Source organism: Gavia stellata, chromosome 5 (assembly GCF_030936135.1).
Source record: "Gavia stellata isolate bGavSte3 chromosome 5, bGavSte3.hap2, whole genome shotgun sequence".
Taxonomy (NCBI): Eukaryota; Metazoa; Chordata; class Aves; order Gaviiformes; family Gaviidae; genus Gavia; species Gavia stellata.
The window spans coordinates 7,596,124-7,620,197 of record NC_082598.1 but is presented as its reverse complement, the minus strand read 5'-3'; the positions used below and the strand labels follow the sequence as shown (position 1 = coordinate 7,620,197).

The 24,074-nt window shown below is 35.5% G+C and overlaps 2 protein-coding genes across 2 annotated transcripts; both read left to right on the top strand.

Moving 5' to 3' along the window:
- Positions 1-3,138: 3,138 nt before the first annotated feature.
- Positions 3,139-11,403, top strand: SPON2 (spondin 2). Its single transcript, XM_059817740.1, has 6 exons — positions 3,139-3,401; positions 4,199-4,424; positions 4,784-5,007; positions 5,560-5,751; positions 6,817-6,991; positions 9,667-11,403. Exons 1-6 carry the CDS (start codon positions 3,234-3,236, stop codon positions 9,843-9,845), a joined length of 1,164 nt encoding a protein of 387 aa, XP_059673723.1. The 5' UTR covers positions 3,139-3,233; the 3' UTR covers positions 9,846-11,403.
- A 3,910-nt stretch (positions 11,404-15,313) lies between these two features.
- Positions 15,314-21,615, top strand: LOC104253905 (transmembrane emp24 domain-containing protein 11). Its single transcript, XM_009807509.2, is given in 8 exon segments — positions 15,314-15,350; positions 16,120-16,205; positions 16,207-16,284; positions 16,287-16,449; positions 17,334-17,434; positions 18,186-18,311; positions 20,454-20,600; positions 21,466-21,615. Coding segments are annotated over 8 exon segments (888 nt in total).
- The last annotated feature ends 2,459 nt before the right edge of the window (positions 21,616-24,074 follow it).

Here is a 24,074-nt window from a genome sequence, read left to right as displayed (position 1 = left end):
CTGCAAGTAAAATTAAACACAAGGCACACTTTGGCACTAATGCTTAAGTAAAACAAGCTTTGTATGCCTAGTCCCTCTAGCATTTGGGGTCTATAGAGGTACGCATGTGAAGAGACACAAACTTGAAAAACAAAAACTATTTAGCTGTAAAAGAGAAAGAAAAAAGTCCAATTTTATATACATGCAAAATGGTTTCTAAATGGAAGGGGGTTTTTTCCAGTTTTCCATGTGTTTTCAGCTGCTTTCTAATGGGACATACAAACTGAAGAAGGAATGCAAGCCTAGGTTCTGATCCCACAGCAATTTTTTTCTCCAACTGCTGGCCCACAGAAATTTGGCATCTGAGGCTTCCCAGCCATGAAAGTAATCCATTGAGTGGAAATCGGGGTTTTTTTCTGTTTTTTTTCTCCCCATCTATGAGATACGTTTGGTGTTTTGATGTCCTTCACAATGTCAAAGACATTATCTTTAGCACAGTTTCTATTTAAAGAAATAAGACTGGGAGTCCTCAAGTTGGTATTTTCTGACATTATTACTCAGTATTTTTTTCTCTGTTTTCCCCTCCTTCAGCCATGGGGGGGGGGGGGGGGGGCAGGGAGAGGAGAGAAGATAATTAAATAAATTTACATTCACTGTATTTTGTCCAACAATTTCATTATGAATCCAACAAAGATAAGAATGAGGCTGTAGGTCCTGAAGATTTTAATCCTTCCTGAGAAATCTGTCACGGTAGAGCCCTCATTGTAAACAGGGAAAGATCCGGTGTAGGAATGGTAAGGAAGAAAACCTCCATTTTGCACCAGGATCGGAGAACAAGAATCAGGACTATAATCGTGTTTCCCTGTACGTATCTGCAGGCTTTGAGGAAAGAATCCCTCTTTGGTTTTTCAAACTAAAATGCTTCCAAGTATCTCATTCCCACACTGGTAAGGTAGGAAAAAAAAAGATCTAGACTCAGTTGTATTCCATTAACCATGTATCTGATGCTGAAGAGTGTGATAACCTCAAGAAATTGGAGTAATGGAGCTCTAGAAGGATAAATGGATTACACAGAATTGTAGAACTAGAAAACCTCTTGGATGCTCAGTACAAAGCATCATGCACTCCTATTCCAAGGGAAGAATAGATATAACTTTTGTGATTTTTTATGTTTGTTTGTCTACTCTCTACTTAGAAACCTCAAATGACTTCCCAAGTTAGTGACTTCCAATGATTTAGTTTCTTTTATAATTTAGTAAGTTTTTCTTATAATAGCTGTGCCAAATTATGCAGCCTGCATGTATTGTCCTGTTCCTGGATACATTCATAACATGTAGTCATGGAACCAGAATGATCTAGTCTGGTGATGTGCCTTTTGGCAGTAATTTTTCTTCGAAAGGAAAAGGCTAGTCTGATGTATTAAATAATTCTGTGCTGGATCCAGAGCTGATTGCTTTGTTCTCATTTTAAGTGTTGTCCTGGAAGTGTCACAGTATGTTTCAATATGTGAAATTAGCTAGTTCAGTAATTGTGATGATAACCAACAAAACCTACAGAAGTTTAAAGGTACTTAGTAATAAATAAGTAAGCCTTAAGTAATTTTAACAGTGCTCTGAGCAACATACTTTAAAACTTGTGGGACCTTTGTATAGTTCTTCTAGAGGGCTGCATGGGCTGGAAAGATCACCCACTTCTAATGTAAGTAGATTAAATTCTCTAAGGAACCTGTGGATCTGGAATTCTGTGCACAGGAGGGAGTGAGCTGGATGTGATTCAAATATCCCCCTTCAACAAACACTCAAAGAACTGGTATAAAAGTATCCATGAAGTCTCTTTGCTCTTTTTCTTAGTGGAGTCTGGCTCCTGGAACAGAAATAAATTATGGAAAACATTGCATTATCATAGGATGGGGAAAGGAAATAAAGAGCATGTCCATGTCTAGATGGCTTAACCTGCTACAGAATTCCCATAATCTATCCAGATACACAGGAATTGTGGTTATGGATGCTGAATCCATTCATGTTGAAACTTGCGACAGATCCCATTTTGCCAGGAGAATAATCAATGGGAATTCCATTCAGACATCCCAGTTTATTAATCTCTTGGCTTTTCTTGTTGATTTACCATGGGGTGGGGGCAGAAGGGAAGGATAAGTTTCCAGTTAAAGTGCCACAAAGCTCAGACTGGTTGGTTAGTAACCCCCTTCTGGTGGACAACAGCGTGTCACTTAAGCTATATACCTATGATGGCCTAGGCGTTTCATCTGAAAAATAACTGGGTTTTTTTTTTCCATATGCTGTACCATCATATTAGAGATCTGTGGAAGTACTTAAGTGATGTTCCTCACAATTTCTAAAGAAGACTCTATGAAAGACTTTCTTCATGGTTCACTGTAAACTTCTGAACTTAACTTCCTTTGCTGATCACCCACAATAGCCTTTGTTAACCTCACAGGCAAAGCACAAAGTCCTTGTTTTCCCTTATTTGAAAGGTGGTGGTGAAAATAATTTAAAATAAATATCAAACATTATTTCTTAATTGGGTCACTGTATTATGCATAATTTTTCATAAACAATTTAAATAATTTTAGTGAGGTAAGTATATGTACTGCGCTACAGAGGATGTATGATTTAACTGTAATAATAAGATTTTTATTTGGGGTTTTTACTCTGAAGACAGCTAAGAAAAATCTCAGAGCTTCCCAAAACCACTCTTTCCAAAGAAACCACAATGTTACAGAGCCCTTTCATCATCCAGCATACGGTACTGTAGAACACAAAAATATACACTGTACTACTTTAAATTAATTCATATTTGCAGGAGACACAGTCTGTGTGAGTATGTGCAATTATGAAATGCAACTTTTTTTTCCTCTTGACTTTTTTAGCTGCCTCACCCCTTTTATTTGAACACATGCATATGGTGTGTGAGAGTGAGCAAGCTCTCTGTAAATGTTTGGAAGGAGCAACTGTCAGACAATAAAACTTACAAGAAAACATGCTTCTCATTTAAAGTGTATTCACTAGAACTATTTCAGTGTTGGAATCAGTTCATTTGTATAGCTTGGAGGCATTAATAAGAGCAGAGAACTGTAAAGGCACCAGAAAACTCGAACTGTTGCTAAGAGTCCAAGGTATTTTTTTAAAGCATTTCGTCTATTCGGCATCACAGTCTTCTGATAGGAACGTGAACCAGTTGACAAGACAGGAAACCTCTGATAGTCCATCCAAAAATATTGCAAACAAGAAGATGGCATGCTTTTTGCAAACCTGGAAAGTCTAAAGATTACAATAATTGTTGGACCAAAGGGACCCTCTTCAGGCATAAATAGCAAGACTCCTACTGTCTTCTCTTGCAGACCAACTCAGCTGCCAGCAAAAGCAGGTGCTCTCCCCCTACCAGTGCTCCAGAGGAAATATTTAGTGAGTATTCACAGCTCTTTTTACAAATTAATATATTATTAGTGTTTTAGTTATATTTGTATAGTTTTCTCAAAGGACAAAAGCATTTAAAAATAAGTTTTTAAGGCTTTTATTTTAAACAATTGCTGAAGTTCAACAGTCTGATGCAATTACCATATTCATTTAAAAATAAAATTTGCACAACCTATGACAGCAACTTTTTAAAAATATTGTTTTAAACAACTGTGTAGCTTAAACAATCTTAAGCAATTACAATGTATTTTTTAATGCACAAGTTATGACAGCAAAATAATTTATATAAATATGAAATCTATTTGACTTTAAATGTTATGCCATAAAACAGCTTTGTAGAACACAAATTTAAAATAAATCATTTCTTTTGGCAAAGTAACCTGCAATTTAATCTTTAGAAGAATAAATATACCACTAATGTTTTCCACAGAAACAGTTGCTACTCTAATTAATTCAAGATGTGACTCTAATAAGATTTCCAAAGAAAATCAGAAACAGATTTTTCTCAGAGGTACTACTATGGACAAGGTTAAGATATTTTTATTTTCATTAGAAACACTTGTCCCAGGTAGAGTTACAGATTTGTAGTATATAGCATGGAAATATGAAGTCTGAAAGCATTATAGTAATGGTTTTAGAAGCATAACAATTTTTAGTGTTTCAGATATATGCTTTCTTTTTGGTTATAACTCACGGTACGTTACATTTTATTAGGTAACTGTTATTCAATTTTGAGTTTAGAGTGATTAATATGGCTAACATATTTTTTTCTTTTTGTGTGGAAGGGAATGGAAAACCTGATGTTTGTCTACTGCTCCTGTAAAGTTATCTGGACATTACTTGTAACAATACTAGGTTATGCCAGCAGCTTGCCTGTGGGTGATGATTCTATTTGCACAGCAGAGGAACTTGCTCAGTACAGCATAATCTTCACAGGGAAATGGAGTCAGACTGCTTTCCCTAAGCAGTATCCACTTTATAGGCCCCCAGCACAGTGGTCATCAATGCTAGGTAAGTGAAGTATGTGCAGTTTTAAGAACAGATAAATCACTTGACCGCTGTGATCTTTTTTCTTCTTAATTGTCAATTTTAAGATAACTAATGAAAAAGAAAAAAAATAGCTGAAGTTATTAAGAATAAAATGCAGAAATTGAAGTATCCATAATGCTTTCAAAAATCTACAACTGTTTTCAATTTACTTCTGTTTTCAATTGGCTGAAGCTGATATAAACAGTGATAAGCCAAATGTTTTAGTGTTCACTCATTTTTATACACAATTTTTTTAACCTCAGAAATAAAACAGAGAAATTGATGAAACAGGGACAATCTAAACCAGACTTTTATGTCATGCCATGTATTCACTCAAATAGGTGCTACCCATAGTTCTGACTACAGCATGTGGAAAAAAAATGAATATGCCAGCAATGGCATACGTGATTTTGCCGAAAAGGGTGAAGCATGGGTATTAATGAAAGAAATAGAAGAAGCTGGAGAGAAAATTCAGAGTGTACATGGAATCTTCTCTGCTCCTGCCATTTCCAGTGGTACAGGACAAACCTCCACTGAATTAGAAGTGCATTCAAGACATCCCTTAGTAAGTAAATTTACATATTAATTTTAAAAGTTTATTTTATGTAACTAGCACAGAGAATTAAGTATTTGAGTTCTCACTTGTAGGAACACTATAATGCAAAGAACTACTAAAAAGCGTGTCACATTGCAGGGAGCACTGTACAGGTTCTATAAAGTAGAAAAGTATCTTTCAAATGTATCTTTCAAATTTATTAGACAAATGCAGATGGTTCATCAAAATTTGGCTCTACATTTAAAGTATTTTCTGTAAAATATGACTATTTTTACATGATTTATAATGATTTTTGAAACACCAGGAAAATAAAAATATTCACAAAAGTCCTGGCATTACTAAATATGCATTTGAACAGGAGAATTCTTAGTAGTGAATACTGATGTGGGGAGGAGTTTTCAGTTAAAAGCATTGCTGAAACCTGAAACTGTTATATTTGAGGGAAAGGAGCTAAGGGAAAGCAGAGAACTTTCAAAAATTTTCAGTTAAAATTACTATGAGCAGGACTGGAGCATTTCAAAATAAGTGACGCAATCCTAATGGGTCATTTTGTTTCATTAGGTTTCATTTGTTGTACGAATTGTGCCAAGCCCCGACTGGTTCGTGGGTATTGACAGCCTAAATCTCTGTGAAGGAGACCACTGGATGGAAGAAGTATCAGTAGATCTATTTCCATATGATGCTGGAACTGATAGTGGTTTCACATTTTCCTCCCCAAACTTTGCCACTATTCCACAGGACACAGTTACAGAGGTAGGTGCATATATATAGTTTGGCACTTCATACCTGTATGTTTTGAGTTCTCCCTTTAAAAGATAACTATCCTATGACTACACAGTAGACTCTTGTGAAACTGATTTCAGTATCTGAGAGTGCTGATGCTCTCTAGATATAGATTTATTACACAGCTGATAACCCTACTGCTTTTGGTTTTTTTCTGTATCTTTCAAATTTATTAGACAAATGCAGATGGTTCATCAAAATTTGGCTCTACATTTAAAGTATTTTCTGTAAAATATGACTATTTTTACATGATTTATAATGATTTTTGAAACACCAGGAAAATAAAAATATTCACAGAAGTCCTGGCATTACTAAATATGCATTTGAACAGGAGAATTCTTAGTAGTGAATACTGATGTGGGGAGGAGTTTTCAGTTAAAAGCATTGCTGAAACCTGAAACTGTTATATTTGAGGGAAAGGAGCTAAGGGAAAGCAGAGAACTTCTCCATCTATACAGCAGGGACTTAATTTTCAATCTCTTTTGCTCGCTTGATACTCTATATGTCTTATACTTTGCTGGGTGGTGGGGAACAGAGGATTTTGATTCAAATGTTTTGAATGCTATAAGCATTCAGTTAATCCTTTCTTTAAGGTCAGTTTTTCTAGAGCAAAATGCTGTGTTAATAAGTAATGAGAAAAGGAACAGAGAAGCTGGAAAACAATACATTTGACCCCCTATATCCATATGACAGCTGCTATAGCATACCTAATATTATTTAATACTCTTGTATTCTTCCTTGTAATAACAGCCACTTCTTTCCATCAAACCATTCCATACCTTACTGTGTTTTCAGTACCTTCCACTGCAGTCCTCTATCCAAAGGTTGGCACAATTAATTGTGCCTAGTCTCAAAGCATTATGCATAAGAATTCTGGGATCACCAGCAGTAGTTGTGTGAACTGAGGTTCATAGAAGCAGGTTATATGCATTTTAATTGACAAAAAGTATTAGCATGATGTGTAAACATGATTTTACGGTTTTCTTCTTACTAATATGATGTAGTTTCTTTAAGGTTCCCCTTTTTATTTCACAGATCACTTGTTCCTCTCCAAGTCACCCAGCAAACTCGTTTTATTATCCCAAACTCAAAATTTTGCCACCTATTGCTCAAGTAACAATGGTGAAATTAAAGAAAAACCAGCTGGGTCTTCCTGCACCTTATGTTAATCTTCCAGCTAAAAGCAATGAAATAATAGACTCTGTCTCAGGTAAGTGATTAGTACTTTGATATGGTCAATTCTGTTATTTCCATTCACTCAGAAAATATGTGGAAATCTGGCAGGTGATGTGGATGAAATAGGTGATTAGGCAGAATATTTATCTGCCTAGGAATAGTTTCCAGACTCACACATGGGAAATAAAACAAGCCAGTTGACATAAAAGAGAATCCCTAAAAGAATAAGGAAGGGATTGCATATTTGAGCTGTGGTTCAAAGGTTTGTGTTATATCCACAGTAAGGCTACTCAAGCCTTAGCATCAGCATAGATCAGTGAATTTTATGAGAAATAAATAACACTTGATCAGAATCAGGGTTCCCAAATTCTTTGCAACTTTGAAGTAAATATTCATCCTTAAGTTTTTACATGATGATGGAGCAAAAGAACTATTATTGTTGTCTCTTTCTGGGTCAGAGGACTCGATAGTTATGTGCAATAAGAACTGATATAATTCAATTGATTTGGATGTATTTGTGACAGGAACATACATCCTGACAACAAAAATAATGTTCTCTCTCATTTTTCTTTTCTTAAAAGTATTAGCTAATAACCTTGTTTAGGTAGGAAGACATGCAAACCAGCAACTCAAGTCAGTCTTAAGGGTAATTTTCAAAACTCCAGATTAACAAACACATAATTAACATAGTATTTGCTCTAAGAGAAAGATAGCAGTTGGACAGTGTCCACTGAGATTTTCTCTTTACACTTTTCTAGTGGATTTTTACAAAGTGTAAGAGGAAGGGTTAAGAATAAGAAGATTGACATCCTAAATACTATTTGAGAGACAGCAATAGGCTAAATCCCCAATGTATTCCTAGACTGCCATGTTCCCAGAGCTTCTCCAGAATGTATGAAGATTGCATGCCTCTAGCTCTGTGCTGAACTCGCCTTACAATCACTAAAATAAAGCTCATTCCCTACACAGCTAATAATGCATAATTTATACTTTAATAAATGTATTTCTCTATTAATTTATACTGTTTTAATGTATTTCTATTAGTAAACAAGACATATTCGAAGTGAATGCTACATATCTCATTTTCAGTCATATGACTTTCCCACAACATTTGAAAGGAACATTTGGCCCTCTTTAGGATATAAATTTAAAACAGTACATTTAAAGTACTGTATTTAAAAAATCATATATCCCCACTTTATTGTATATTAATCAGTAAATCAGTCTATTTAAAAACATATTCCAGAATCAAAAGGACAGATTTAATTACCAGAGATCAAACTGTGTCCCTCATTCCCTCTAGAAACATGGGAATGAGTGATCACAACAGAAGTGGTGAGTTCCACTGTAATACCAGAAATTTATACCAGAGGTCACACATTTAGTACAGCATTTAAAGCTGGTTTTGTGCACCACTATTTTACCCACAAATGCTGTAATACACAGTTTTGATGCAATTTCCTGTGACAAGCAATATTTTTATTTAACCTGCTAAGGAATAGTCATCTATATTTTTATGAGAGGATTTTCAATGGAAGTATACATTATGAAAACTACTTCAGAGTTTCTGACTTCTTTTCTTGCAGTAAATTAAAACTATATTGAAAACTCTTTTAGTATTAAAAAGATCCTAGTGACAGAATATGGAGCGTGTCCAGAGAAGCGCAACAAAGCTAGTGAAGGGCCTGGAGCACAAGTCTTATGAGGAGCGGCTGAGGGAACTGGGGTTGTTCAGTCTGGAGAAGAGGAGGCTGAGGGGAGACCTTATCGCTCTCTACAACTACCTGAAAGGGGGTTGCAGAGAGGTGGGTGCTGGTCTGTTCTCCCAAGTAACAAGTGATAGGATGAGAGGAAATGGCCTCAAGTTGCGCCAGGGGAGGTTTAGGCTGCATATTAGGAAAAATTTCTTTACTGAGAGAGTGGTGAAGCATTGGAACAGGCTGCCCAGGGAGGTGGTGGAGTCACCATCACTGGAGGTGTTTAAGAAACGTGTGGATGTGGCATTGTGGGACATGGTTTAGTGGGCATGGTGGTGTTGGGTTGATGGTTGGACTTGATGATCTTACAGGTCTTTTCCAACCATAGTGATTCTGTGATTCTGTAATATCTTTATTGGCAAAGGGAACTGTAGTGCACACACCAAACAATAGCAAGATGACTTAATGATAAAAAAATGTGACTTTTCTTTATTTCTGAAGCAAACTGGAACAAAAGTTAAATGTAATTTGACATGAAAAACTATAGGAACAATATCTATCTGCAAAGAAGTATAAATGTACCTAAATAAACCAGAGAAAAGCTTTAATCCTGGGGTTTTTATAAGCTATGCAAAGGCAAATGAGTTATAAAATTGTCAGTAAATTTTTCTTAACGCAAACTTCTGAATGCAATTATTTAAAACATAGTTTTCTTTGATAGGAATTCTATATTTTCAATTCAATAAATAATATGCTGCACTATTGATATAATACCTCAGACAGTCTCTAGACTGCAACAATAATAGTAATAATAATACCAGTGTTGATGAGCTTAGGAGCTGAAAACATACATTTTTATCTATGAGACAACTTATTGATTTTATTAATATCAAGTGTATTTTCATATAAGAAAGGACACTATTTTATCATCATTCCTTAATGCTTTGCCGACTATGCATTTGCCTTAAGCACAAATCTATGTAAAGTTACCTTTTTATTGTGTATATTGCAGAAACACCACTGGACTGTGAGGTTTCACAATGGTCTTCCTGGGGTCTCTGTAGAGGTCCTTGCAGAAAAACAGGGACCAAGATCAGAACTCGTTTTGTTCTTCTTCAGCCTGCCAATAATGGAATGCCTTGTCCAAATCTGGATGAAGAAACAGGATGTGAACCAGAGAATTGTGTCTAAAATAAAGAAAGGATAAAAAATTAGATAATTTAAAAGTAGGATAAGTTTAACTAAATCTAAACTACATGTCAGTCAATGTTCCTTATAATTTGGGTATGCTGCACTATTTTGCTGAAAAGGTATATTAGACTGGTTTTGAAAGTTGCTGTTTAATATCAAGATTTTTGGGGTTTAAATTCCTAAGGTTTAGTATGACAACAGTACTTGATCATTTACAGACCAAAAAACCCCAAATAAATCCTTGCTATAAATATACTGTAAGTTCTTGGAGTACCCTCTAGTGGCAGAAAAGAAGACATTTGTAAAGATTATACTTCACACATGTAAAAATCTTTCAATCACAAACCCTAAACTAATAACGTTCTTAAATATTGTAATTTGTTGATCTACAGCTATTTATACCTAGAAATTAATTTTTTCTCTAAATTATGTTTCTATAATTTATGGGCATTTTTGTCATCTGTCTAAACATGTTTAACATGCATTTCTTCAGAAACTACTTACAGAAATCAGAGTGACAAGATGTTTGCAGTGTGGTTAAGACAATAGTATAACTGAGTAAACTTGTCTTGAGACTTATGAATAGGTGAAAATGTCTTTTTCTTTTTTTTCTCAAAAGTGGGAAGAATATCTATCATGAGGACACTTGGCGAACAAAATTACTAGAAGAAATCAGAAGAAACTCTCTGAACTTAATTAAAAGTGTTAGCTGAGATTTAAAAACTGACTGTTGGTGTGTGTCCCTCATGAGACAACTATCTCAAAGTCAACACTGTTGACCATAACATAAATTATATCATTGTCTTTACATATGCAGTAAATGTGTTCATGTTTCTTTAAATATGTTTGCTGCTATTTGTGTCATCCTAACCTTTTTACAGAGAAAACTTACCAATGTTTTAATATTATCTAAAATTAAGGTATACACTGATATAACAAAATACAGTATGTCAGAAACTGTTCCTGACTGCAAGTTTTAATGCTCAAATAACCGTTATAAAATGAATGTGACATATGGCTTTTAATGAGTTGTGGCTACTAACTAGAAAAAGAATTTTGGAATAACATTGTTCAATAGAATATGTTTACAGTCAGCCCACACAACTTTTACAGTACACTGCAATTTTACAAATATACAGCACAGATATCGAACAGGAGAGTTGATTTGAGTAGATCCTCTTTGGAATATGCCAAATATCAGAAAATGTATTATATACTTAAAGGAGCACACTGTATTCTCTGTAGGGCTGAAACATTTAAAAGGTTCTCTATATTTTTTTTCCAGGAGATAAATCTTGCAAAGACCCAAAGAAATTTGAAACTTTATCAGACTAGACTAAGTTGATCCTGCAAATGCTGAGAAATGCACAGTTGTTAGAGATAAGTATAGGAATTTCTACATCTTGCATTCTTTAGATTCCCACTGTTGCCTGTTTTTCAAAATTGTTTCACTTACTCTTTTTATTATACCTATTTTTTCCAGGTTCCTCTGTTTCCATTCTATAATGGAAATATTGTTATTACACTATCATTTTTGTATTTTGTGTTAGTTAAGTTCTCTGCCTTTTCATTTTTTTCTTTCTTCTTTTTAATTTTTACTCATTCTATAATTTCTTTTCCATTAAACTTATTTACTACATAGTTACACAGTTATCACCATCTCAGAAAACATAAGCATATATTGAAGTATATATTTAAATATTCTGTGACGACAGGAACTAATTTCAAATTGATTGATCAGCGAGTGATAAACTAAACTCAATAAAGGTCTTGGGCAGAAATCAGATTCAAGTCTAAATTATGACTTAGGGAAAACAAATCCAGAAACCGCAAGGCATTTTTGGAGGAACCTTCCTGGAAGTTCTCTAAACACTAGAGATTTGCTTCTTCACATGTCCAGAACAAATAAAGGGCTAGGTCCAGTAGAAGAGTATCTGCATCTGTAGTTGTATATATAACCTGAATCTAGGATTCCAGTCCTACAAGATATGATTTGATAGTGCAGCAGTCCCAGTGTTTACTCATACTCCTGAAGCCAAAGGTTCCCAAAGGACACTGAAGGAGAAGGGATGAGAGGGGGAGGTGGAGTAGAAAGGGAACTGAATATGTAAAAGGCCAACACACTTCAAGAAACTCCAGTTAGTGATAAATAACTTTTCTATTTTAGAGTGTTTGCATACATGGATATTCACTGTGGGTTCCTTCAAGCAGATGTTTGCTATCCAGTCAGTTACCTGGATATGGTTTTTTTTGTAAGCAGTGACTTCAGGAGACCTTGGTAAATATAGCATTCTTTAAGGCTGCCCTTGTGGCTGTATGATGTTATGCCATAAATATAGTTCCAGGTATTCACTTTGCAAACACCAGGGGTGGAGACATTTCTTGGCAAGACTGTGGATACAGTGAGTTCTAGTGAAGCACATTCTAATGATGGAGCAGATTTCTCATAACATACCTTTATTAAACTGATTAGTGAGGTACGTGATCCCTGTGTGGATATGGCTAGGCCTTTGTAGCTTTTATTTTCAGCATAGTCTTGGATTTGTCTTAAAAGTTTTGGTACAGTGAAGAAACACAGAGAAGCTCTTCCTTCCTTTTCCCTTACATCCAGTGTGACAGATGGCTGGCAGCCAAGATGCTGTGGTCCTAGATAGATGAGATTTAGGGAAGGAAATAGGTAAATTAATTTCTGGGTTAAACTAATCTCAGAAAACACTTTGGGAGGAAACTTGAAATGGATTTGTAAAGACAATTTTTTTAGCAATAATGTTTTGTAGGAAGAATCAGCTTTGATGCCTTGGCAGACATTCTTGCAGAATGGAAGACACGGTTAGTTAAAGGTAAGTTTAGCAGCAAAAAGGTCACCACAGACTTGAACTGTGGTCCTTCAAAAATCATGAACGCCAAATTCAATTCCTGTAGTGGAATAAGGTAACGCATTACTGAGAACAACTTGTCCAGTACCTTAAGGAATTTAAGGACAGTTAGCTGTGAACACATGAAAGCTCTTCCTATTGTCTCCTGGTAGGTAGGAATGCCAGCTGAAGCTGTATATATATTTATGCTTTTCTATGGGCTGTGGCTTCTCTGCAGACATCTAGTACAGCACCTTGGTCTTTAATGACTCGGAAAAAAATAGGGTAATTTTGTAGATAAGTCAGGATACAGGAAGGACTAATGTGATCTCTGAACTGAACTGAACTGAACTGAAAAGCTCTCCCTGGTACCATAGCATAAATGTTGGCTGTGTGAGCCTTAGGTGGACTAAAGGAGAGGGCAGAAATTTTGTTCTGCCAAATACTCCAGAATGACTGGGATGGATGCCCAGGGTGTGTGTGTGAAACAAACTTACTAACTGCAGTCTGAGGCCCTGTTCCATTTTGCTAAGTAAATATGCCTTCCCACACTTGAGGAGAAGCTGTATCAGAGGGCCAACTCTATACTATGTAAGTGTACTGTATGAGTGGGCCAACTCTAACTGACCAAATCTTGTCCACCAAGCCTGCTATGAAATGTTTCAGGCAATTGTCAAAATGTCACAGGGTCTGCTGTTAGCGATCATTTTGGGGAGACCCAGTCTTGGATTCATTGAAAAATAGTTCTAATATCCTAGCCACTGACTAAGTTAAGTACTGCCACGGAAACCAATGTGTGCCTAACTTCTAGAAGGGGAGGGAAAGTGTATGCCAGCCTTTCTGATCACTGAATGAGCACCATCCCCAGCAGGCCATAACTGGAGTGCAAACAAAAGATCTGAGAGTACCTGATGGTATCGAAGGCAAAAAAGTCGATTTAATAATATTTCAGTCCCAGGTAACTGAAGTACCTTGGGAATATCTGATCTGTCGTGAATGATCCAACATAATAAAGTAACTCAGACTATTCCATGACAATATTTAACATGCTCAGAAAATAAATCTAACACTTGATACAGCAATTCTGAAGTCAGCCAAATCCTGTTTAATGGGATGTAGTATGCAGAAGTTGTGTCCATAATAATTTTCAGGTACTGTGAATGCCTGAGACAAAAAAGCTCTCAATATGCTGCATGACAACCTGATCACCTGGAGGCTGAGTTATTTTGGTTTGTTTGAAGTCCAGCAGCCCTACTATGTTAGCATTTGCTAGCCAAAAGTACAGAAGTAATGTGTCTGTCCCAACTGGTCTGGGCAGAGCGAAGGATAAAGTGGCGTCCTTTTGTACATCTTGTGTTCTACCATTCAAACACCTCAAGTAGGCAATGAAAAGCTGAAAGGACGATTGCTTAAGCAGCTCGCAATCTGCAGATAAACCCATACTTCTTGCAGGTATAGTATAGCATGAGAATTTATGCAGGTGCATGTCAGTCAAGATCTGCCTGTGGTGGAGGGGTAAGAGGCCAATTATATGGTGAGATTCTGTATAATATAATATTATTTCTGGTGGATAAATGGTAAAGTAGTAATGGAGTCCTAGTATCACCCCTGAGACTCCTAAGGATTCAATGGCCATGAGAGGCAATTTGTATCCTTCTATCCTTGAACATACGGAGTCAAAGAAAAAGAAGTAATGTTTAAGGAATCAAGGCTCCTCATCTTTGACAATCTCTTTATCAGTGTAGGGTTATTGTATTTTGCTGGAGGTGAACTAATACTTATGCTAGAACTTCTGTGAAGATATTTCATGCTGTGGAATGGACTGAACCTATGATGGTTGTGAGCCCCTGTTAGTGTTAGACAAAGACATTTTTTATTGAGACAACTTTATAGATAGCAGGTGCAGTGAAGGGCAATAAACCAGCAGATGTGAAATAATCCATCTAAGAGTTACAATCCTGAAATTTTAGGTATTCAGGTTACAGATATTGGGATCAGTTGCTGTCCACCCTTCTTCCTTGATACTAGGAAAATATATGTTCTTGTGTTACAATGGAGCCAATTCTACAGCTACCAGCGCCAGCAGGTTTCATCTCCTGCTAAAGCAGATTCTCAGAAGGGCAGCTCAGAAATGGATAGGAAGACCAACAGAGTTTTATTTACTAATAAATAGGTGTCAGTATATAACAGTAAATGCAAATGGGACATTCTCTGAGGAAACTGAAAGAAGAATTCAGAACAATATGTTTCCCTTGAACAATAAGGGAAAAGGCCTAGTCATGACCCTTCGCTGTGTGCATAGTGTTGAGAATGCAACTTAGGCAGCTAAGCATTTGACAGCTATATAAAAACAAAACATAAAAAAAAATCCAACTACTACCGTTTCAGGAAAATAAATGCTGGTAAAATTCCAGCAAGGAGATGGCAGTTTTCCTGTCTATGGCACTGCATACTATCTATATGGCATGTGTGTGTGCAACAGAGGTAGCTTATATCCCATACCCTGAAGTCAAGATGACAGAACTCTGAAGTGAACTAAGAGGTTCATCAAAGACACATTCAAGGACATGACTGAACAATTTAATCTGCAAATGCCAGGTGCCGCTGAGGAACATGGCAGGGTTGGAGAGAGTCAGTGATGAAACTGACTGTAGGTCTTACAACAGGATGTAGCAAGCTTCTGAAGGGGAAAATGAGCTCAAAGACAGGCCCTCCCTACTGGAAATGATCCCATAGGTGGGTCCTCCCTGCTGGAAAATGACCACATATTCTCTCACATTGAGGCCAACCTTTCAGACACAGTGATCTCAGTTTATAGGGCAAGGAACACTTAAGTGGTAAATGAGTTTGTCATCAGACATATAGATTGGTCTATATTAGTACAAAGGGTAAAAATAAAACCTCAATCATTGTTTGATTTACACTATAACTTTCTTTAGAGAATTTATTAGGCCGTATCTAAGAAAAAGATTCTTATGTAAAAAAATCTTATTCGGAAAGTGTTAATGTTATTTTTTTCTGCAGTATCATATTCATTAGTGTTTCAGATTCTTTTATTGTTCAAGTTCTTTTGACTTTCTTCTTCATATTTCTTTCAGCTCTTTTATGTAGTCCCTGTGGGTTTTGTACAGGTGTATACATATGTCCACTGATTTAGGTTGGAAATGACAAGATTTCTTAATAAAAGAGGAGTGAAGCTCTGGAATAATCACCCAGAATAAATGGGAAATATAAGTTAACAAGTTAATTTAAGTTGAAAATTGAGCAGTTTATGGAAAGAGATAGCCAATGTGGTTGCTTACAGTAATCTAGGCAACTGATCTCAAGTATCTGAGAGGTCCTTTCCAGTTTCATGTTCTTCTGTGTGTACAAAATAAAATTTTAATCTAGATGCTGGGAAAGAAGAAAGATTTTACAAGTTATCTTTTTCATTTTATCTCATTCTGCAGAACACACTGTAGTTATTTATAAATGTGTAACCACCAGCTGCCTTTTCTCACAGGTTTTTTTTTACTCTCAAAAATACACTGATAAGCAGCAAACAAAGAACGACCACAGGACTACATACATTTGTAAATAGTTATCTTCAAAAGCAGTACAACTGGGATACATAAAAACCATGAAAAGCCAATTAATAGGATTTCTTATGAACTTTTTTATTTCTTTTTCACTTGCTTTGTATTTTCACAGTGGAGAAAGAGAAGAGAAATGTATAATCGAAGATGTTCCCAGTGACACGTTGGTAATTGGTAGGTACCTGTCAATGCTATGTGATGATCTAACCTATGCAATAATAAAGATAGCTTGTAATGTAACAGGAAAATCTGTGATTGATGAATATGGTAAAACCATGGTGATAAGAATGGTGAAAATAACTCCCCGCAGCAGGGGCTAGCCATAGTGTCCTCACACATCGTGTGTATCCACCACACAAAGAAATGCAGGTTTCCAGAGTGCTTAACTGACTAGACAAAGAAATAGAATGTCTTCTAATTCTACAGCAGTGGAATTGCTGCTTCAATGTGTGCTTCTATACATTCTGACGGATTTAGTCATTCATACCAGAATTTCTGTAACATGGTTTTCTCCATATGAATGGGAGAGTTACTTTCTTGATTAACGCTGGTCTGGAAAGAAGTAATTCAAGATGTAGTAGAGTTCCATTTCAGCTGGGATATCACAAGCACATTAAATTTGTCTACAAGACTGTAAATGCGAGATTGAAAAGGAATAGTAAAAAATAATATATAATCATCTTTTTTATAAATAATGTGATAAATATGAAAGGCAATACTAAAAATGTAATTTGAATGCAGCACACTTATGCTTTTGGAGGTCTCAGCATGCCCTCTGTATGCTGATCTTGCCAAAGCATTAGGAGTCATCAGAAAGTATTACTTGTTAATCAACCATTTTTGTAGTATTCTAGAACAATTTCTAGTGTAGTAAAAATTTATTGCATTTCACACTGTTATAAAGTGCCCCCTGAGCATTTTTAATCATAAGCACATGAAATACATATATTGTTTTATTGTTAATCATTTATCTTTACATTTTTGCTGAAAAAGCAATAAAGATGTTTAATATTAAGCTATGTTTTATTTAGCAGATTCTTATCTATGTTTTTATTCAGGGAATTACAAAGTACAACGCTGGGATATACATAAACAAGACTTTCTTGAATCTGCTCCTGGTTTGGGAATGTTTGTGACTGTCACAACTCCTTCTGCTGAGGTAAATATACTTTATGAATGTTCCTGTAGGATTTATGAGTTTACTTTTGGTGCTGACAGGCAGCACTATCTAAAAATAATAGAGACTTTAGGCGAAAAAGTAAATCTATAGTCTACCAGCTAGTTCAGTATTTTGATGCTCAAAGATATAAGCACCTCATGATTTCTATCAAAGTAAATAGAAATGACAATATTTCATAATGACGTGTGTGGACAATTTTTGCATTACTACCAGATTTGGGAAACTGTGTCATTAAGAATAGTAAGTGACAACTGAGAAAACTGAGATTTAAAAAAAAATGAAAATTCACTAATGAAGTAAAATGGTACAGAACGTACTTAAGCAGCAGAAAGGAAGGCTGATGATGAAGCAAACTGCGAAAGTCAAGATTACCATGAGGCTGCATATAGCCATCACGCATAGCATCTGCCTGCATTGCTATGAGGTCCTGAGCTTTTTCAGCAACAGATAATGTATTTCTGTGCCTAGACAAGGTCTTAGCTTTCAAACTTGAAATGCTTTAGAGAGCATTGGCTTTTGTACATTGCAGAAATCTATAGCATTTCAATGACGTTCACTGTGAGCTAAAATTGTTTATTTTTCTCCAAATCTATTCTGAAATTCAGATCAATTTAATGATGTCAGGAGGTTAATTGATTACTTTTTACATCCAATTCACAGTACTGTTTTTTGATTGTTTTATTGATATTTATAATGAACATACCCAACATATATAATGTCTAAATTACAGGTTCTATTGTCAAAACTGTATGGGCCACAAGGAACATTTTCTTTTACATCCTATCTATCTGGGGAGCATATTATCTGTTTACAGTCTAACTCCACAAGATTTGTGGCATTTGCAGGAAGTAAACTGGTAAGTGTTGGTAGGTGTATTTCTTAAATATTCTTTGTTGTAATAGTATCAATTGTTTACAAACTGCAGAGATTGCAAACTAGATTAGAAGTTGGTCTAACTTCTAGCAAATAATTCAACATTTCCTAGTGATTAAAGAAGACAAACATAGACTTATAGAGATAAAAAGATTCTGTTCTGATGTTTAAGAAGTCAAGATTAAAACGGCAAGACTAATAACTGTAGAGTGATTTAATGTTTGTACAGTACTTTGAATGTGAAAGATTCTGATCAATCAATTATTTGGTTCAAAAAGATAAATATGTAAGATTGACTAACACAAACACTTGTCATAAAGATATTCCATGTCTTCACTAACTTAGATTGAATTCCTAAAGAAAATTTAATATTTTAATTTTTTGATATATATTCAAATTATGAATATATTAGCATACTTGATGTTGTCTACTACCAACAAAGTTGGTCTTTATGCAGATTTTGGAAAAAAAAAAAAAAGAAACCATCAGAGGTGATATCAGAGGTGATATCATGGCTCTAATCCATTTCAGGAAACAATTTCATAAACACTGTTTTGAAAATTTTAGCTGTACGCTTCTTCTCAAAGGACAGTTGAACAGGTGAGAATTACTCTCTAGAGGTGCTTTTTTTCCCCAGTTAACTACAAAAGAGTTAGATAACCAGCTAGATTTAAACATCTTGTAAATGTGTTAAGCAAGGTAGGCCAAATTTCGTGCTAGATATATGCTTTGGGATCATGTAGATGATGCAGAACCAAGAAGAGTTAATAGTACTGAAGTGGGACTATTACACTGGAATAAGTAGGTGTTCTTATGGACTGATTTATGGAAATGAGTGGAAATTTAATCATACACATTGCAAAAGCACTTAGGTTCTAATAAAAAAAAATTGTGGAGCTGTATTAATATCATTTTACATGATGCATGCACCATGTACAGGCCTGGTTATCCTATTTAAAAGAAGTGAACAGGTGCAGGGAAAGAGAACATCAACAGCACAAGTGTTAAATAAGGTGGTTTGTTTAGTTTAAGAACACAGAAGTAACACAGGGAAATACTGTTCTTTATATCTGCAGGAATAAAGATCGCAAAAGGAAAAATACTCTTTAGCTAAGTTAAATCTTTAAGTGGTTTTCTGTAAGAACCAGATGCAGTGGTGGTTATCTGAACTGCTTCAAACCAAACTTAAATAAATAGATGGACAAAGGCTACCATAAGGTTGTGAGATGGAATTTCGGTTGTTCAGTTAGCTAACCCTGAAAGAGCTGAAAGAAGATGTGCTCTTTATTTGTGGTTGATGTCTGAGTAGACTAAACTTCTGTCCTGGCAATATCAAGCTCTAGGATTTCTGCAGCTTATCTGTTTGGCTAAAACTTTTTTATTTTCTCCTAGGTACAAATTGGTTTCTAAGAGAACTTCCTCCTGTCAGTTTTAGTAAAATTTTTAATTCACACCAAAATAAGTTGCATAATATTGCAAGTTCCATTCTTCTCTTTTCTTTCTATAGGTCTATCGCTTGGCAGGTTTGGGGCATTTTTGCCATAGATTGTACAATAGCTTATAGGATATTGGGAGATATTTTATACTGGGTAAACCATGTGTGGAGAAAGAAAAAAGATATGTTATGGATGGTTCTGCTTTAATACCTATGATAAACTGCAAATAATGATTCAGCTGGTCTCCTTCCAGTCTTATATTCCTAATTGTTAGTGGAGGAAACCTATAAATGCATCTATAAAAAGCTTCCTGCAGTACTACTGAAGAATGTAATTTCTGCAATATTAAGATGGAATGTGAAATACAATGAGCAGTCCTAATGGTGCTCATTTTTTTAACTAGTCTGGACAAAGAACAGAAAACATTTTCATGGTGGTTAAATCAATACCAGCATAAAATAATGCCCTAACATTGTGAAGACTGTAAATTTGTATAATTAATTTAAAAATAAAATTAAGAAACACTTTAAATATCCCACCTGATTCTAATTTTAGGAAGGATTTCTATAAGCAATTAAAACTATTTTCCTGTAATGAACTTAAAGAGAAATTATCCATTGTTCCTTTTTTTCTAAGGAATTTTGAAAACACAGAAGACACAGTAATGAGAATATTTTTTCTGTTCACAGCGTATCCATTTGGACATTAGAGTTGGAGAACATTTTTTGGATGAATCTGTTGTTCAAGCCAAAGATAAAGTGAATGAAGTTAACTTTAGACTAGAACATCTAATTGAGCAAATTCATCACATATCCAAAGAACAAAACTATGAAAGAGTATGTATGTTCCCTAATGGAAATGTTAAGAATATTGTACATGGGCTTATTGATTTATAAAGTATTATAAGGTTTATTATTTAATTGAAGTGTTATTTTTAACTAACTTATAAAAATCTATTGGTATTTAACCAAAATAGCCTACATTACCCTGCAAAACATTTTTAAGTTGTAACATAAAAACTAATTAATCAGTGTGAACTCATGCTTATAGCAACAGGTGTTATTTTAAAGCAGGAATTTCCAAATATAGTTTTCTTGGTCAGAGTCAGTAACAGCAGCTGAGCAGGTGGCAGGTACCGTTGCTGGTGATGTTGCCAGCTGTTGCTTCCATGCTGGTTGATGTGCATAAACTTTATTAGAATGGGTAAGGAAATGACTGAGTGTATATTTATATATCTCCATGCAGTTAGAAATAAAGCTGTCCTTCAAATAAGTGTATACCCGGGGTCTTCACTTTTCTATACGTACGCAGGCAGTCAGACTGTGTTTGAAATATATCAACTAGTTACCTAAAAAAAGAAATTGGGCTGCAAAAAGGTTCTTGACTGCAGTATGAAAGTGACTGTAAACCTAAAAAGGCTTAAGCCTGTGCTAATGGAACATATTTAGCACAATATATCTTTTGTGAACAAGGGAAAGCTCTGTTTGCCTTTCTGCTTCAGGTTACAGTGTGTCTGCTTCTCAGTTTTGATTTGTAAAGATACCCACCTTATGGATAAGAACAAACTTTCATTTTTATCAACATGAAAAAGTGTTTGTTCACTACTATGTGGAAGAGGGATGCCTGTCTAGTTACCTGGATAGCAGCATGAAACATACAGACGCCAAAAGGTAATAATCATGCTTTTCCTTTTTTCTTTAGGAGCGTGAAGAAAAATTTCGGAAGACAAGTGAAGAAACCAACAGCAATATTTTGTGGTGGGCTATTGTACAAACACTAATCCTCATCTCCATTGGAGTCTGGCAAATCAAATCTCTCAGAGATTTCTTTATATCCAAGAAGCTTGTTTAAGTCTTATAAAGTAAATGCACAGGTTCAGAAATTGCACACCATGTAACACGTAACATCCAAAGAAACCCTGTATCTATGAGAAAATTGGTTGTATATAACTCTCAAGCTTCTCTCATCTTCTACTCTGGTTCTTACTTTAACTCTGGTTTCTCCATCTATATCGCAGTCTCTGGCATCCCCTTACATTTTACTCCTTGAATCCCATCTTTTATCCATTTCTTTTCCTCTGCAGAAGTAAACCTAAATCTAGAAGAAGGGCTCAATGACTAAGGCAACATTTAAGTTCAACTCAGGATTGTTATACCTAAAATAGAAATCCAAAAAAAGCTTCCTAAATTTTCAAAGTTCTCTACTGCTGTGGTTTAACCCTGGCCAGCAAATGAGTACCACACAGCCGCTCACTCACTCTCTCCCTGCCCCCGGTGGGATGGAGGAGGGAATCGGAAAAGTAAAAGTGAGAAAACTCATGGGTTGAGATAAAAAGTTTAATAATTTAATAATAATAGTAATAACAACAACAACAACAACAAGGAACGTGTGGACGTGGCATTGTGGGACATGGTTTAGTGGGCGTGGTGGTGTTGGGTTGATGGTTGGACTTGATGATATTACAGGTCTTTTCCAACCTTAGTATAAATAAAAAAAACCCAAAAAACAAAAAACCCCCAACAACAACATCAAAGCCACCACCAACAATAACACTGACAATAATAATAACAACAATATAAAATTAAAAATTATAAGGAAAAGAGGAAAAAACAACAAAGAGAGAGAAAAATAAAACCCAAGGAAGATAAGTGATGCAAATGAAAACATTTTCATTTCGCTGCCCTGAGCAGTGGTCCCCCTGCCAACCTCCTCCCTAGTTTTATTGCTGAGCATGACATCAAATGGTATGGAATATCCCTTTGGTCAGTTGGGGTGAGCTGTCCAGACTGTGTTGCCTCCCAGCTTTTCATGCACATCTAACTTCCTCACTGGCGAGGCAGTGTGAGGAGCAGAACAGGCCTTGATGCTGGGTAAGCACTGCTCAGCAGAAACTGAAACATCGGTGTGTTATCATCACTATTTTCAGCACAAATCAAAAACGTAGCCCCATACAAGCTACTATGAAGAAATTTAACTCTAGCCCAGCCAAAACCAGTACATCTACTTGCATAGTAACTTTATTCTGTAGTAGCACAAGCAGTTCAGCATTTCAGACTAAGATTCAGATAGTAGGCTGAGAAACAGCTATATCCCCTGTGGTGCTTAATTTGGTGAGAGTGTCTTGAACTCAACCTATGTATGCATAACACCTAGCTTTTCCTGAAATATAATTGTGACTGTTTTCTTTTAAAATATTCAAAGTTTTAAGTGACAGTGGAACCCACTCTTAAGATTATGATCAGTGGTTGCAGCAATTACCATGGAAGAGAGAGACCCAGACAAAAAATTTGGAATTGTACTTACATTTTACTTCCAGATAAGCCCTAAACATTAGGCTATAGAATTGAGATCAGACCTCCCCCACAGTTGTTTATGTAAATTATAGTCTTTATGAAGTATGCCAAAGCAAACCAAATTACAGGTTTCTTGGTAAACACTGAATTTGTGCCGATACATTTTATATTAAGTTATTCCCACACTAAATTCTTCAGTCTGTTTCTGTGTTGGAGAATTATTCTAATTATTCAGCAACTGTATCATGACTGTCTGAAGAACTTGCCAGTTTTTTACTTAATCATGTATTTCCATTTCACTTACTACAGCTTGCTTGAATATATCTTTATGCCTTAATTTAGCTAGTTTATGTATAACTAGCAGAGTAGTTACAGTCTCATGCAATTACAAGTCAAAAGCTGTGGTTAGAACTTCAGATAATTAGCTTGACAAAGCAGCAGTAGTATAAGAAGGAGTTGGAGGTGGTTATAGCATGATCGATCTCAGCACTTGGTTAACATGTAAAAACATGAAAGTTTCTAGAGAGCACTGTGATAGCAGAATATTGCGGTTTGGCTTCCTGCTTGTCTTTCCAGACCCTTCGCTAGTCTAAAAGGTAGTGAAAGCTGAAATATCTGTAGACCAATTATTGTCTTAAAGGCACTGCTTTCTTTATTTTTTCTATCTTCTCACCTTTTGTTTTCATTAGCAAGGAAATGACATTGCCCTTTAAGCTCACTTACGTTTACAGTACGGGAATGAAAATACAGCTGTGTGTATGTGAGAATCCGTAAAGTTGATACAAAGTAGAGATAAAAAGCAATGCTCTACTGACCAAATCAATCAAAATAAAATCTCATAAAGCTACTCACTGAGCTGTGTCCTAGATTTAAAAGTTCTGAGACTTTAGAGTTGTCACTTGAAATGCCCAGTAAATAAGTACTATTAAATTCACTTATATAGAGCCCTCACTTACAACATGTCTGGTAATAACATCTTTGGTGGTGGGAAAGAAGGAAAGATGTGTTACAACCATA

Bases quoted from the DNA above. Each gene is read 5' to 3' on its own strand.
- SPON2 (XM_059817740.1), top strand. From the start codon at position 3,234: ATGCTTTTTGCAAACCTGGAAAGTCTAAAGATTACAATAATTGTTGGA. The intron at 4,425-4,783 runs GTAAGTGAAGTA...TCACTCAAATAG, and splicing joins ACAGTGGTCATCAATGCTAG to GTGCTACCCATAGTTCTGAC. The intron at 6,992-9,666 runs GTAAGTGATTAG...TGTATATTGCAG, and splicing joins AATAATAGACTCTGTCTCAG to AAACACCACTGGACTGTGAG.